The sequence below is a fragment of the Salvelinus sp. IW2-2015 genome, linkage group LG5 (genome assembly GCF_002910315.2).
Source record: "Salvelinus sp. IW2-2015 linkage group LG5, ASM291031v2, whole genome shotgun sequence".
In the NCBI taxonomy this organism is placed as follows: Eukaryota; Metazoa; Chordata; class Actinopteri; order Salmoniformes; family Salmonidae; genus Salvelinus; species Salvelinus sp. IW2-2015.
Window position 1 is genome coordinate 7070288 of NC_036844.1, and position 15423 is coordinate 7085710.

Here is a 15423-nt window from a genome sequence, read left to right on the forward strand (position 1 = left end):
TTACATGGATGTACCTGTAGTAAGTGGACCTACTGTCGGGGCTGGTGCCTCTGATGATCCTGGCATGGTTTTGAGGCCTGTTCAGAAATCTTGTGCTCATGAATGTGCGGTGTCAAAGGACACTTTGATAATGAACAAAATTGTCTTCATAGATTTTATTGGTAAGGTTGTCAATACGACTCGGGATGTGGAAAGCAGAAATGCCAGGTTGAATGTTATTGCGGAGACAGCAAAAGAGATATTGGGGGTAACAGATTGAAATGGTTGTTGACATGCAGAACAATCTTAAGGGTGGAGTGTTTCAGCATGATATAGATAACGTTTAATGGGTTTGGGGAGGGTGTGGTAAAAGTCAGGGATTTATTTGGTTATATTTWATTTTTTCATGGTAGTGCTGAATTGAGCAGATCGTGATTGATCGTACATTCAAGCACAGTAGGTGGCGGCATGCGATTGTTTGCGGTCCGCCATGATAGCATAGAAGAAACGAAAGAAGAAGAAGTTGTTTCTAGGAACCAAAACCAACCCTCGTTTCCTTTCGGACATTCACATTTGTGACACATTGCAGATTTACACATTTCAGCACGACGTACGGAAAAACATGTGTAGATATCTGTTTGTAAAGCATAACGAGTATGGCGAGTTTGTAAGTATTCATTTAGGTATTTGTAGAGGTGAACTATTGCGGTTCAAACCGTGATTACGGATTAGTTGTTTCATTATCATTACTTTAGCAAATGTAATTGGCTAGCTAGTTTACTAACTAATGCTTGATCTCCTGATCACATGTTAGCAAAACTAGCTAGCAAGCTAACTTCATCCAAGAAGCCAATTTACTGAGCAACAGGACGTTTGAAGTATAGTCGGCTGTCACATATTAAATCAAAGGCTAGTCGCTTAGCAATGTTTACTTTTTAAAATGAGACGTGAAGTCCTAACGTTATAATGAAAGTGCAGGCTGCCATTACACTGCAACTTGTCTTTAGCAGCGAGAGTTAGCTAACGTTAGCTTGCACTTGCCTTCCACTCAAATTCCCGAAGAGGAGAATTGACAGCCATATTTTCTAAATCAAAGCTCATAGTCCTCGAGATATGATGTCTAAAGTCAAGCCAGAGAAAACGGACTCTGCTGCGTCTTCTAAAACGCCAGAATCCAGCCAGGACCAAAAGAAAAAGAAACCTGTAAAGAAAAAGTTTTTTGAACACACCAAGAAACAACCAGTGGCAAAAGATCAACGTAAAACCAACGTGTTGCTTCCTCCGAAAGATGCCGAACAGTTTTCAGCCAACTGGAAAACGTTACTAGAGGTAAGGACTTGGTTATGACTTAGTAACTAAGTTAGAAATGTTGTGATAAAGATTTTGGATAGATGATACAGACCTGAAGGCATTGGTGCAATGTCATTACTGTCTAAAATTGGATGTTATGATGCTATTAAAGATCGCTCACTCTCTACTTGCAGGTGTTCAAATCCAATCCCCTGCCAGTAAAAAATAAACCAGTTCAGCGGAACTCAAAGAAGGAAGTCCCTAAGAAACCCACTAAAGACATTTCAAAGGAGGCGGTGGTGGATAAGAAGCCTGCTAAAAACTTATCAAAGACAGTGAATGATGCCAAGCCCATGCAGGTGAAGAGTAGGAAAGTAGGGAAGGACAGTGCCGTTCCCAATAAATCCCAGGTGAATGGGAAAGGTCCAGGAACATCGGGGACAGAACAACCCAAAGCCAAGAAGAAGAAACAGAACAATTCCCAGGTGGAGGGTAACACACAGATGATGAAGAAGAAGATGAAAATGGAGGAAGTGGAGGAAAAGAAACCCACTGAGTAAGTTCGTCCAGTTTTATCAATATCGCTCGTGAGCAAAATATCTGACGTGTGTGTGTGTATAACTATTGAGATTTTGACTTCAACAACCTCTCACTGTTGTGAAAAGCATGTGCACGGTTTGTGTCCAGTCAGTTGTCAAACTTGCATCAAAACCTAAGGTCAAATTGTCACATTATTTCCACTGGCACCTCAGTGTTGGTTAATGTGTGTGGGGGTTAATACATATAATCTGTCCTCTACTAGATCGGACATGTGGTTTGATGACGTGGACCCTGACGACATTGAGGCCACGGTGGGGACAGAGGCAGCGGATATCATGAGGAAGATGCAAGGCACTCAGAAGACAGATGCCCAGACCACAGAGAATGCGCTGGTCAAGGACAGGGGGTTTGAGGGGTAAGTTAGAGGACACCAGCAGCTCCTAATRGTAAGGTGTATATCTGCATGTGCTCTATGACAGCAGCAGCTGAGTTGGAAAAGTAGCACTTTCTATAACAGACTATATGGCCAGATCCTAGATTAGCAGTCCAACTCTGAGACACTWTGTGGATACGGGCCCTGAGCTTACTTCAYCATAAGTACAGAGCAGAACGTTGTTGGCTGTCTTCAGTCACTYGAATGAAATGATTTCTCTGGTGTGACCAAGGCTTTTTCTCTCCCTGTTCATCATGGCACCTGTCAGCCTAACCAAGGCGGTAGCTATGGACTGTGAGATGGTGGGTGTGGGTCCAGATGGAGAGGACAGCATTGTAGCCCGGGTCTCCCTTGTCAACCAGTTTGGGAAGTGCATCTACGACAAACACGTCAAGCCCACAGAGAAGGTGACAGACTACAGGACAGCTGTCAGCGGCATCCGGCCGGAGAACATCAAAAACGGTGCCCRGCATGAGCCAAACTCAGACCTCTTTTAACACTATATTAATGTTCTTATGATGGCGTTGGAAACGGCAACAAGCTCACTAAACCCCAAAACAGTTGTCTTATTTTTGTACTAGATTTTCTGCGCATTGTTTTCAAATGTGACTTTTGTGTCATCAATGCTGTTATATGCTGCAGGTGAGAATGTGAAGACTGTACAGAAAGAGGTGGCTGGGATCCTCCAGGGGAGAACGCTAGTGGGACACGCCATTCACAATGACCTTAAGGTACACTTCTATGATATAACCTACACTAACTAAAACCTGACTTGACTTGAGATCATTGTCAACATTTACATCAACTTTCCATGCTGAAATCTTTCAGATTTTGCTCTTGGATCACCCAAAAAAGAGAATCCGAGACACACAGAAGTATAAACCTTTCAAGAAAATTGTGAAGGTAAAGACTTTTTTGGGGGATGGGGGTGTATTGTGTGACAGGGGGGGTTCTAATAACACTATAAGAGGAAGGTATGAACAGTGTTATTTTCTTTTCAGAGTGGTCGGCCCTCTCTGAAACTCCTGTGTAGAGAAATACTTAACGTCAACGTACAGCAGGGAGAACATTCATCCGTAAATCAGCTTTTTATCAATATTTTTATTTATTTTCTAGATCACAAATATACAATAGTCCTCTGTGAGCCATAGCCAATGTCTGAGAATGTTTTGCAGGTCCAAGACGCCCAGGCGACTATGAGGTTGTACACGATGGCGAAGAAGAATTGGGAAGCGGAGATCAAGGCTAGTCATAACAACCCAGACTTAACCAAGAAGACCAAAGTACCAAGGAAGCCCAAATCAGCAAAACTCAAATGAACCTGACTGGTTCTGAAGTCTTACCTGCATCAGTCTGTCATGGGACTGTGGACTAACCATTGACTAGGTGGCACAGAACAGGTGGCTTGAGTGAATTAATAACAAGTGTGTCTTTGGGAAGTGGAGTGGACTCGCACATATAGAGGCCTTAGTGAAGTCCTTTTAGGAATCTCGTTCTGTGACCCATAAGGATTTCACAAAAGTTTGTTCAAATGAATATTGACTTTATTCAAATCCCACTCAGCCCAAATCACTCATATCTTAGTGATCTTTCATTCATTGTCTGGTACATCCTCTTCAGTGTTCTTTTTGTTCAGATCGGGTTCTAAAATGTAATCTCTTAGCTTCTAACATCCACAAGTTAGGTTTAGAGAAGATGTTGCATTTGAGGGCTTTTAACATGAATTAAAAGTTTCATATCTTTAATCACATGCAGTATGTCATGTTTTTACACTTATGTGCGTGGATCATGTAATAACTGGGAAAAGACGGGCATCGTTTCAAAGGCAGAATGTTTTTTATTTTTTTGTCAGATGGGGAGAGAACAATACCATATAATTAAGCAACTGAGTTTGTGGCCTCCTTTTGAAGTTCCAGTTCATCATGACATCATAAATAAGCAAACCAAATTCAACAATACACAGAAGCATATGCACACACTCCTTACAGCAAACTACAGGTCAGTTATCATTTCTACTGCACGGGCAACCTGTTAACGTTTAAGATTGACGCAGCCCATTGTTCCATAACACTATTGTGTAGTGTAGCCATGAAGGACTTCTGTGTCTAGAGATGATGATAAACTAAGGATTAGTGTCCCTCCTGTATATGGGCAATAGAGACCTCTGGTTTAATGCATGAAACATGCAGTCAACCCAATTTCTAGCTCTTCCCCAGTTGCTTTCCGTGTCAGGGAAGATAACAGTGAAGCTACATTAGACAGCTGCTAACATGCTTATCTTGCACATTAATTAACTTGAGCCTAAATAGCATTTTATATCATATGCCTTAGTGATAGATTATCGCTGGTGTTCCTGCAGTGTTTCATTCTYTTTTTTTTTTACAAAAGCTGGTTCATGTGGATAGTACCTTTTGCATTAGTTAAAGTGACCTGCAATAGCATGTTAGCTAGTTATCCGGTATACTGTATCTAGGAAACAAAATAGGCCTACCTGAGAAGTGGTTGTGGGTGACCATTTCAACGAGTAACTAAGTTATTTCCAATCCAGAGCTAACGTGAGAAATAATCCCAACAGTAGCATGTTGCTGAACAACACATTAGTACCTGTGATCAAAGGTTGGACATAACTTTGTATATTTCACCTGACTGAGGGACAAAGGCAAATCATGGCTCTGTGTGTTAAACACTAAATAGTCCCTGAATCAAGACACATTCCCTCATCAGTCCTTTAAAGCATGCTTCCATGGGGCAGATGACACTACTGTATGTAGGGTCGCAAACATTCTGAGGTGGCATAGATCAATCAGGTTCTAGAAGAGAACGCCAAAAGCATTTGAAAGGTTAAGAGGTGCTAAAGCAGCATAGCTATTCAACTCCCATTCTTAARTCTGATTTTCTCAAGACACACGCAACATGCAGCTGTTTGATTAGAAGCACATTTTTAAGAACGCTGAGAAAGTAGCTCTTCTTAGAACATGCACTGAACGCTGTTAGGATTCACGGTTACATCATAGTTCCGTGTCCGAGGTCCTCTTTAGGTACATTAAACCTAAGCATCCATTGTATATCGCAAGTAACGGATATAAAACARAAAGAGGACTTGTCATCTTTGGGTTTACTGGATGGAACGGATATACGTTTGGGATAACTCTCAATGGATGAATTTCCGGCGGCACAGTGAGAGTAACATGATTTGTGGAAATGACTTCACAAAAACAAAGCTTTTCACATTCACTATCGCCCAGGTTTCTTGAAAGGCGGATTGGCTAAGAGGGTACATAACTTTTCCTACTTGCCAAAAATTGGGTAACCCCAGTAACCAGGAAAACAAAAACAGCACAGCAGCTAAACCTTTACAATAAATGTCATGGAAAAGAAAATTCACACTAAGGACCAAACAACATTAAATATATATGGAAAAATTACACCAAGTAAGACATCAAAGATGCAGCCATTTAGGTAAATAAATAAACTCAGTAACTGAGAGGGAGGAAAGGAGAGGAGCAGGGATGACATCATTGTCCCTTGGTTAAGGATAGTGTTCCTCCTCTGTGGGAACAGATAAAGGGATGATGGGATAGCCATCTCACTATATTGACCCGTCAGTCGTCCCGGTCATCTTCTCCTCATCCCCCTGTTTCTCGTGATTCAGCCTGGCGTAACTCACCGCATCGCCCCTGAAAGAGGGAGGAGAGAGAGAAGCAGGGAAGAAAGCATGATCTTATTTGTCACATGCGCTGAATACAACAGGTGTAGACCTTACCATGAAATGCTTACTTACAAGCCCTTAACCAACAATGCAGTTAAGAAAATATTTACTAAATAAACTAAAAGTTAAACATTTAAAATAACAATGAGGCTATATACAGGGGGTACTGGTACTGAATCAATGTGCAGGGGTACAGGTTAGTCGAGGTAATATGTACATGTAGGTAGGTGTAAAGTGACTATGCATAGATAATAAACAGCGAGTAACAGCAGTGTAAAAACAAAGAGGGGGGGGGTGTCAATGTAAATAGTCCGGGTGGCCATTTGATTAATTGTTCAGCAGTCTTATGGCTTGGGGGTAGAAGCTGTTAAGGAGCCTTTTGGATCTACACTTGGCGCTCCGGTACCGCTTGCCGTGCGGTAGCAGAGAGAACAGTCTATGACTTCAGTGTTTGGAGTCTTTGCTGATTTTTTGAGGCGTTCCTCTGACACCGCCTAGTATATAGGTCCTGGATGGCAGGAAGTTTGGCCCCAGTGATGTACTGGGCTGTACACACTACCTTCTGTAGCGCCTTCCGGTCGGATGCCGAGCAGTTGCCATACCAGGCGATGCAACCGGTCAGGATGCTCTCAATGGTGCAGCTGTATAACTTTTTGAGGATCTGGGGACCCATGTAAAATCTTCAGCTTCTTGAGGGGGAAACGGCATTGTCGTGTCCTCTTCACATCTTTCTTGGTGTGTTTGGACCATGATAGTTTGTTGGTGCTGTGGAACTTAACTCTCGACCCGCTCTGTCGATGTGAATGGGCGTGTTCGGCCCTCCTTTTCCTCTAGTCCACAATCATCTCCTGTGTCTTGCTCACGTTGAGGGAGAGGTTGWTGTCCTGGCACCACTTCCAGGTCTCTGACCTCCTCCCTATAGGCTGTCTTCATCGTTGTTGGTAATCAGGCCTACTCCCGTTGTGTCATCAGCAAACCTAATGGTGGTGTTGGAGTCGTGCTTGGCCACGCAGTTGTGGGTGAACAGGGAGTACAGGAGGGGACTAAGCACCCACCCCTKAGGGGGCCCTGTGTTGAGGATCAGCATGGTAGATGTGTTGTTGCCTACCCTTAACACCTGGGGTGCGGCCCGTCAGGAAGTCCAGGATCCAGTTGAAGAGGGAGGTGTTTAGTCCCAGGGTCCTTAGCGATGAGCTTTGAGAGCACTATGGTGTTGAATGCTGAGCTGTAGTCAATGAACAGCATTCTCACATAGGTGTTCCTTTTGTCTAGATGGGAAAGGACAGTGTAGAGTGTGATTGCGTCATCTGTGGATCTGTTGGGTCGGTATGCGAATTGGAGTGGGTCTAGGCTTTCCGGGATGATGGTGTTGTGAGCCATGACCAGCCTTTCAAAGCACTTCATGGCTACCGACATGAGTGCTACGCGGCGGTAGTCATTTAGGCAGGTTACCTTCGCTTTATTGGGCACAGGGACTATGATGGTCTGCTTGAAACATGTAGGTATTACAGACTCGGTCAGGGAGAGGTTGTAAATGTCAGTGAAGACACTTGTCAGTTGGTCCGTGTATGCTCTGAGTACACGTCCTGGTAATCCATCTGGCCCCGTGGCCTTGTKAATGTTGACCTGTTTAAAGGTCTTTCTCACATTGGCTACGGAGAGCGTGATCACAGTTGTCCGGAACAGCTGGTGCTCTCATGCATGCTTCAGTGTTGCTCTCCTCGAAGTGAGAATAAAAGGCATTTAGCCAGTCTGGTAGGCTCGCGTCACTGGGCAGCTTGATTTCCTTTTGTAGTCCGTAATATTTTGCAAGCCCTGCCACATCCAACGAGCGTCAGAGCCGGTGTAGTAGGACTTAATGTTAATCCTGTATTGACGCTTTGACTGATGGTTCRTCTGAGAGCATAGCGGGATTTCTTATAAGCGTACAGATTAGTGTCCCGCTCCTTGAAAGTGGCAGCTCTAGCCTTTAGTTCAGTGTGGATGTTGCCTGTAATCCATGGCTTCTGGTTGGGATATGCATGTACGGTCACTATGGGGACGAAGTCGTCGATGCACTTATTGATAAAGCCAGTGAGGTGGTGTACTCCTCAATGCCATTGGATGAATTCCAAAACATATTCCAGTCTGTGCTAGCAAAACAGCGTCATCTGAGCACTTCCTTATTGAGCGAGTCACTGGTACTTCCTGCTTTAGTTTTTGCTTGTAAGTAGGAATCAGGAGGATGGAATTATGGTCAGATTTTCCAAAGAGAACAGGGAGATGTTAAATATAATGTTGAATGAGAGATTCACAGGGTTACTTTTTTTGTCACTCAAGGTTATAAGGAGTATGAACAAAGCAGTTCTCCTGTTACAAGACGTTACATTATTTTACATTTAAGGAATCTTGTTACTGATTAATAAAAGTTGAATTAAGAAATTTGAACTGAAAGGGGAGAAAGTGCGAGAAAGAAACAAATGACATCTAAAACACATACACTATGTACACACACAGTACATTCAAACCAAAATCGTATCACTAAAAGTATAAATAGGAAAGTCGTACTTTTTGCCCAGGGAGGCGAGACCATAGAGGACACCTGTAGCGAAGGCAATGGCATTCCCAAACAACGTGGTGATGGAGAAGCTCAGGAATATGGGAAACAGTGCCATCCTGGAAATAAGAGAAACAGGGATTGATTACAGAGAAAATGAAGTGTGTTTTTCCAACTGTGATATAGGGAAAAGTGCCATCCTAAAAATAAGAGAAACGGGGATTGATTTATTGCATCAGTGTTTCCCAAACTCGGTCATTGGGACCACAAGGGGTGCACCTTTTGGTTCTTACCCTAGCACTACACATCTGACATGCACCCCTTAAGGGTCCCGAGGAAGGAGTCTGGAAAACACTGGATCACATTAAACCCGTAGTGGGTTTATCAACTGGTTAAAGGTTCATTTAAAGTCTAGGCCTAGACCTAGACAAATGGACAGGTGAGACCTGTGAAGCCAGCAGGTCTCAGYCCAGTTCTTACCCACAGTAGAAGAAGGCTTTCTGCCATGGCTTGAATTTGTCAGCTCTAGCCGCCACTGCATTCGCAAACTCAATGAACTGGCAGCAGAATGGGACTTCACACAGGAACAACACAAAGGCATTCAACCTTGAAACAGGAGGAGGACGTTAACACAGCGCTGGGTGAATATTTTTACACACACACACGAGCAAACGCACAAAGGCACACACACTACTGTATGTAGGCATATAAGGATCATATTGTGGAAAACTGAAACTTACACCATCCATACTCCAGCTGCGATGTTTAAGGGGTTGACAGTGACACACATCCACACTCCTGAGAYGGCACATGCTTCAGTGGGAGAGAAAATGATATTACATGCAATGTTACATTTCTCATTATGCAACCAGATCGAGTACATACAGGCWCAAATAGGGATACCATGAATACCAACAGACTATAATAMAAGGAGGCTTTGTTCCAAGTTAGASAGATGAGAAAGAGTGGTATTACTCTGACTGGAAACCTTATTCATACAAACTCAAATCAAATAAAGCTTAACTAGAAACCACAAGGGCCTGAATTTGTCATTTAAACAAGCGTGGTTTTGATACCAGGGAAAACAACACAAGAGGCTCAGCTCTTCTCTTCTCAGAGAGCTATATTTGAGACAAATAGGAGGCAGATGATGGTATTAATCAGAGTTTACAGGCCCCCTGCTAAGATCCTACAAGGCCCCTGCTATGCACTGCCTGGTTGGCTCTGCTGGGTGCTACCAGTCCAGTGGCCACACTGTGATTATGATTAGGGACTCAGACAATGAACAGATGGGCTACTTACTCGTATTATATCCATTGTACTGTGTACACACACAAGCTGGTACAGACTTAAGTAAATTAATTCACACAGCCCACTACAGTAGCTCATCTTGTCTTTTGTACCCAACTTTGATTTTGGCAAAATTATTAACTTGTGGGGTTTGAAACCATTGAAAGATGCAGTATGCAGAAATAGCTCAAGCCATTTCCTGGTTGCTAAAATTGTAATAGTATGCCTAATTTCAGTTTGTGACAAAACAAGCAAGTAAAGTGTAGAGAATCATTGTACCATCTAAACCGCTGTGAAATATTTTCCATAACCGACAATATTGTATTTTCAGCTGTTTGAAACTGGTGTACAAAACCGAAAATAAAAGACATGAAGCATAGAAATAGCGCACTTAAAACAGATCTACCACTTCTTAGACATGCTTTCAATGAGAATGRCATATCTATAACTCCTATTTCTWTGTGAATTTGGTCAGGTCACCYAAAAAGTTACATACTGCAGCATAAAAAAAATCTTGAAAACACGGCTCAGGATTTCTATCAGGAGAGAAACCTTACACTACTAGTGACTGATTGATGGAATAAAAAMAATTATTGACTCCCTTTTTCTCCCCAATTTTGTGAAATCCAATTGGTAGTTACAGTCCTGTCCCATTCTGCAACTCCCGTACGGACTCGGGAGAGACGAAGATCGAGAGCCATGCGTCCYCCGAAACACGACCCTGCTAAGCCGCACTGCTTTTTGACACACTGCTCGCTTAACCCGGAAGCCAGCCGCACMAATGTGCATGCGACCGGCCCGCCACAAGGAGTCGCTAGAGCGCGATGAGACAAGGACATSCCGACCAAACCCTCATGACGCTTGGCCAATTGTGCGCCGCCTCATGGGTCTCCMGGTTGCGGCCAGCTGTRACACAGCCCGGGAACAAACCCGGGTCTRTAGTGAACGCCTTAAGCACTGCGATGCAGTGCCTTAGACCGCTGCGCCACYYCGGAGGCTCTAGATGGAGATCTTATACTAGTGTGATTAAATTAAAAGTTATGTCACTGATTTTCTTTTCAAAATCCCACAGTACCAGACAAGACCATTCGGCTAGCTAGCACACTCATGCCATACAACCACAGACACCCACACACAAGACACACATACATGCAGTAACTCTGCAGCAGCTAACATCAGAGGAAGCATATAGGACCTATCCTGCACTCTGATTCTACAGCATGCTRAATAATACAGAGCCCATTGACTATGCAACGGTCCTGCATGGGAATGTGATACAGCGGCCAATACTCCGGTATCACAGCCACAGCAAGGCAGGAAAGGGATAGGTGGGAAGGGAGGGCAGGGCTGCAATAGGCCTAATGCTGGGGAAGTGCAACGTAAGCACAAACATCAACTCTGTCTGTCTCACASAATGACTGTATATATGGATGGACAAAGMCATTGATCATGTGTCACCATACATTCCTATGTGAAAACTCAATGGCGCATTGAAACCAAATGAWGTCGGTTATGATGGCKTCTCATGGAGACATAACATGTGCAGTTTGAGCTACTCCAGGAAGTGAAGCAATTATTGGTACCTTGATTGAATTTTCTATTTATTTACACGAAACCTGAGCATGAAGATTGCTATTTTTCCATTCACTATAAAATGGGGGATCCTGTTTCTGCTAACAATGCCTGCAGTCAGCCTTGAACTTCCGTGGCTTTAATAAGAAGGGCAGTCTTCTCCCCCTGGTCTCACACGGAGTCCCTGAGGGAAGATATACTCTAGCAAACATGATAAAATAGAAGCTATCACTGAATAGATATGACTTAGATGATGTGTGCCAGTCAGGCAAGCAGACAGCCTATGATTGTGCCCATTCCCAGCCTCCTGGTGCAGTGAGGGGACAAGGGAAAAGGGGATACCTAGTCAGTTGCACAACTGAATGCATTYAACCYGACCCCTCTGAATCAGAGAGGTGCAGGGGGCTGCCTTAAWCGACATCATCAGCCCCCGAGGAGCAGTTGTCGGGGGTTAGCTGCCTTGGGCAGAACGGCATATTTTTCCCACCTTGCCGGTTACTGGCTCAACGCTCTTAACCGCTAGGCTACCTGCCGCGGAACATGTGACCAATGGGTTTAGCGCTGTACAGAGAGATGTGGGGGTAAAGTGGTGTTCCAGTGCTTTGTCTGGGCAGACAGARGGGCTCAGTGAGGAGACTGAAGGCCTTGACTAAACACTGTAATATTTCAAAGAAAGCACATCAACAGAGCTTCCTAAAGAGAATATAGCCTCATTATCCAACAGCACAATACTCACAATTCTGTGTGTATCAGCAATACTCGTATCACTGCCTGGTATGGCAACTGCTTGGCATCCGACCTTAAGGCACTACAGAGGTTGGTGCATACAGCCCAGTACATCAATGTGGCCAAGCTTCCTGCCGTTCAGGATCTATATATAAATTGTTCTCTCTACAACCACACGGCAAGCGGTACTGGAGCGCCAAGTCTCGGTCCAAAAGGCTTCTACCCCCAAGCCATAAGACTGCTGAACAATTAATCAAATGGCCACCCGGACTATTTACATTGACCCCCCTTTGTTTTAACACTTCTGCTACTCACTGTTTATTATCTATGCATAGTCACTTTACCCCTACCGTACAAATTACTTCGACTAACCTGTACCCCCGCACATTGACTCGGTACCAGTACCCCTTGTATATAGCATCATTATTGTTATTTTATTGTGTTACTTTTTTTMTTTTTCATRTTTTACTTTTGYTTATTTAGTAAATGACTACTTATTGAACTGCATTGTTGGTTAAGGACTTGTAAGTATGCATTTCGCGGTAAGGTCTACGCATGTGACAAATACAACTTTATTTTATTCGGTTTTTGTCCATGTTAAATAAATAAACTATCTAAATGCTTCTTTGTGAATAGGCTAGTATGCCAGGAATAGGTCATGAGAAAAACGTTTAMCATGCTTCATGATCTGTCACTGTCRTGAAAGGCATAGACCCCATTATGAACATTTAGAGACTGTAGACGTGGACGAGGGGTGCGCCAGGACCGATTAGAATCGGACGGTCGTGTATACAGTAAGCAGGTGCAACCACAGTAGATAAGAAAATGGATGGTTAGCTTTTACTTACATACTCCGCCCAGGACCCCAGCGATTTTGCAGAGCCATCGATACCACCATGACATGCCATCATCATCGGTGACAGGTTTTGGAGCTGCTACCTCGTCGGAGTTCATTTTGCCCCAATAAATTAATTATTCAGTGACTTGCCTTAGTCAATTTAACAATGGCCATTGGCTGGGACTCACTAGGACAACGAAAGCTAACGTTACCTGGCCAACGTCAATGATCTTGTTAACAGTTGACAAAAACATATATTTCGTGTTAACGATAGCTTTGATCGTGTCTCTACTCTGGCTAGCTAGATAACATTCTATGGTGGTTATCAACTGAGCATGGTTTTGTCTTCAAGATAGCTCATAGCTAGCAGACTGGTTAGCTTAGACGCTAACGGTTGCCTCTGTCGCCAAAGCCTGTTTGCTTGTCACTGCCAGTCGCCAAATCCTGTTAGCTTGTGTCACTGCCAATGTCTACCAACTTTCCTATCCAACAAACTTGCCAGTTATCAGTTTGTCTTTCAAATTAGACAGCTACCATTATTCATTTACACCATTCAAAAATCACGATTATTACGACCTGCTCTGTCCGATGTTTCTTGTCCTGTCTTCTTCGGTGGGGTTTATCGGCGGTTGGCATCCAACGTTATGGTGCAGTACCGCCACGCCACGTACTGGAGTGTGGGCCAGAAACGGGGAGAAACAAAATCCTACCTGCCAGCCCGGTTGTCCTTAAAAAAGATATCAAAATATTTGAGACTATATCTAATGACGTTCTACTTAATATACTCTTTAAACGAATTTCCTGTATCCCATTCTCCCTCATACTAGATTCCAGCCTCTCTCTTTCACATTTAAGAATTTATTGAACTTGCTGTGTTCCACCCTTAATCTTGTAAAAATTGCCTTGTCTCTTCTGTCCCTAAAAATAGCCTTGCCTGCCCTTAGTATCTCTATTCCACTGCTCCTGCCATCTCTGCACCATCACTGTCCATATCAGGATTTTTGTCTCTTCCTTGCTCATTGAAACTACAACATCAACATCCCCACTACTAAGTGCTTGTTTAGCCAGTACATCAACTGCCTCGTTCCCCTCCACCCCCACATGGGCTGGGACCCAAGTAAATCTTATCGGTTTAATCCTGCCATGGGTTTGTAGCACCTCATAAAGCAGGTCTTGTCTGCTACGTGATCTAAAGGACTGGAGACTCATTAACACTGCACATGAATCAGAGCAAATAACTACTCTGTCTGGCTTGACTTCCTCCACCCACTGCAAGGCCAACAGTATGGCCATCAGCTCCGCCGTATATACAGTCAGGTGATCTGTAACACATTTCCTGGCTGCCACCCACATTCCTGCAATACAAATGCTGACCCAGAACGTCCTGTCATTGGATCTTTTGAACCATCTGTGTAAATGGCCACAAAATCCTGATACACAGTATCCAGACGTCTCTTAAACAAATCAGATGGATCAACACCCTCCCTATCTTTCTGTAGTCTCTCCAACACTTCTAGATCAACTACTGGAGGCTGGAGTAGTCATGGTGGATTTGCAGGAATAACTACCGTTGGACTAAACTCCCTTCAATACAGTCCCATCTCCTTCGCCTGGGTATTACCCACCCAGTCAAAGCTTGTGTTCTGTCTTCGCTCATGTTCCCAGCATTCCTGTAAAATACCTTTCGCACGATTAGACACCCCATGTCCCTGTAGGTTGACCCAATAATTCATTGCCAGCTACTGTATCCTAATCTGCAATGGCATATTCCCCATCTCCACCTGTAGTGCAGCCACTGGGGAGGTCCGAAACGCCCCACTACATATTCTGAGTCCTTGCCCCTGTATGACATTTAGCCTTTCCAATGAGGTCCGGGCTGCCGAACCATACGCTATACTGCCATAGTCTATTACATATCGGATCAATGCAACATACATGGTCCTCAATGAGGAACGCCCAGCCCCCCACTCCTTCCCCGTCAGAGAGCGCATCACATTTAGCACCACTGAGTTTTCTCTACAGAGAACCTGAATCCCCACATTAATGCCCACCGCTCTACCTCCTCAATTGCTTCCTGTACCTTCCTGATTATGTATGGCACATTTATTCCCCTCTTCCATGAGGCCCCATCTGCAAATAACGACCTCCCAATATCTGTCTGTAACTGAGTAAACATCCTTGATCATGATTGAGAACAATAGAGGACTAATCACGCTATGGTGTACCATTATCCACCAGGTAGCTGCTTGATAGTGACTTTCCCACCCTCACCTGGATAGACCTTTCAAACAGGAAATCCTTTGTCCAGTTGTACATTCTTCCTCCTATCCCCATAATATCAAGCTTGATTAACAACCCCTCCTTCCACATCATATCATACGCCTTCTCCACATCAAAAAAGACAGCTACAACAGTCTCCTTGTTCACCTTTCTTGACCTCTGCTCCTAAGCAGAGCACTGGGTCCATAGTTCCCCTTCCCTTCCTGAACCCAGTCTGATGTGGCGATACT

At 43.8% G+C, this 15423-nt stretch overlaps 2 protein-coding genes across 3 annotated transcripts; one reads left to right on the plus strand and one right to left on the minus strand.

Moving 5' to 3' along the window:
- Positions 1-352: 352 nt before the first annotated feature.
- On the plus strand, positions 353-3987 carry LOC111963848 (RNA exonuclease 4). Of its 2 annotated transcripts, XM_023987399.3 has the most exons (9): positions 555-646; positions 1076-1308; positions 1464-1825; positions 2072-2224; positions 2511-2704; positions 2885-2973; positions 3071-3145; positions 3244-3318; positions 3418-3987. In XM_023987399.3, the coding sequence occupies exons 2-9, from the start codon at positions 1093-1095 to the stop codon at positions 3559-3561; spliced, it is 1308 nt and encodes a 435-aa protein (XP_023843167.1). In that variant the 5' UTR covers positions 555-646; positions 1076-1092; the 3' UTR covers positions 3562-3987. The 2 variants fall into 2 exon arrangements, with proteins under 2 accessions (XP_023843166.1, XP_023843167.1); XM_023987398.3 differs by having other exon boundaries at positions 353-1308.
- A 1238-nt stretch (positions 3988-5225) lies between these two features.
- On the minus strand, positions 5226-13524 carry LOC111963849 (calcium channel flower homolog). Its single transcript, XM_023987400.2, has 5 exons — positions 12924-13524; positions 9228-9300; positions 8968-9093; positions 8499-8606; positions 5226-5919 (listed from the first exon to the last, which is right to left on the minus strand). Exons 1-5 carry the CDS (start codon positions 13027-13029, stop codon positions 5832-5834), a joined length of 501 nt encoding a protein of 166 aa, XP_023843168.1. The 5' UTR covers positions 13030-13524; the 3' UTR covers positions 5226-5831.
- Between the last annotated feature and the right edge of the window lie 1899 nt (positions 13525-15423).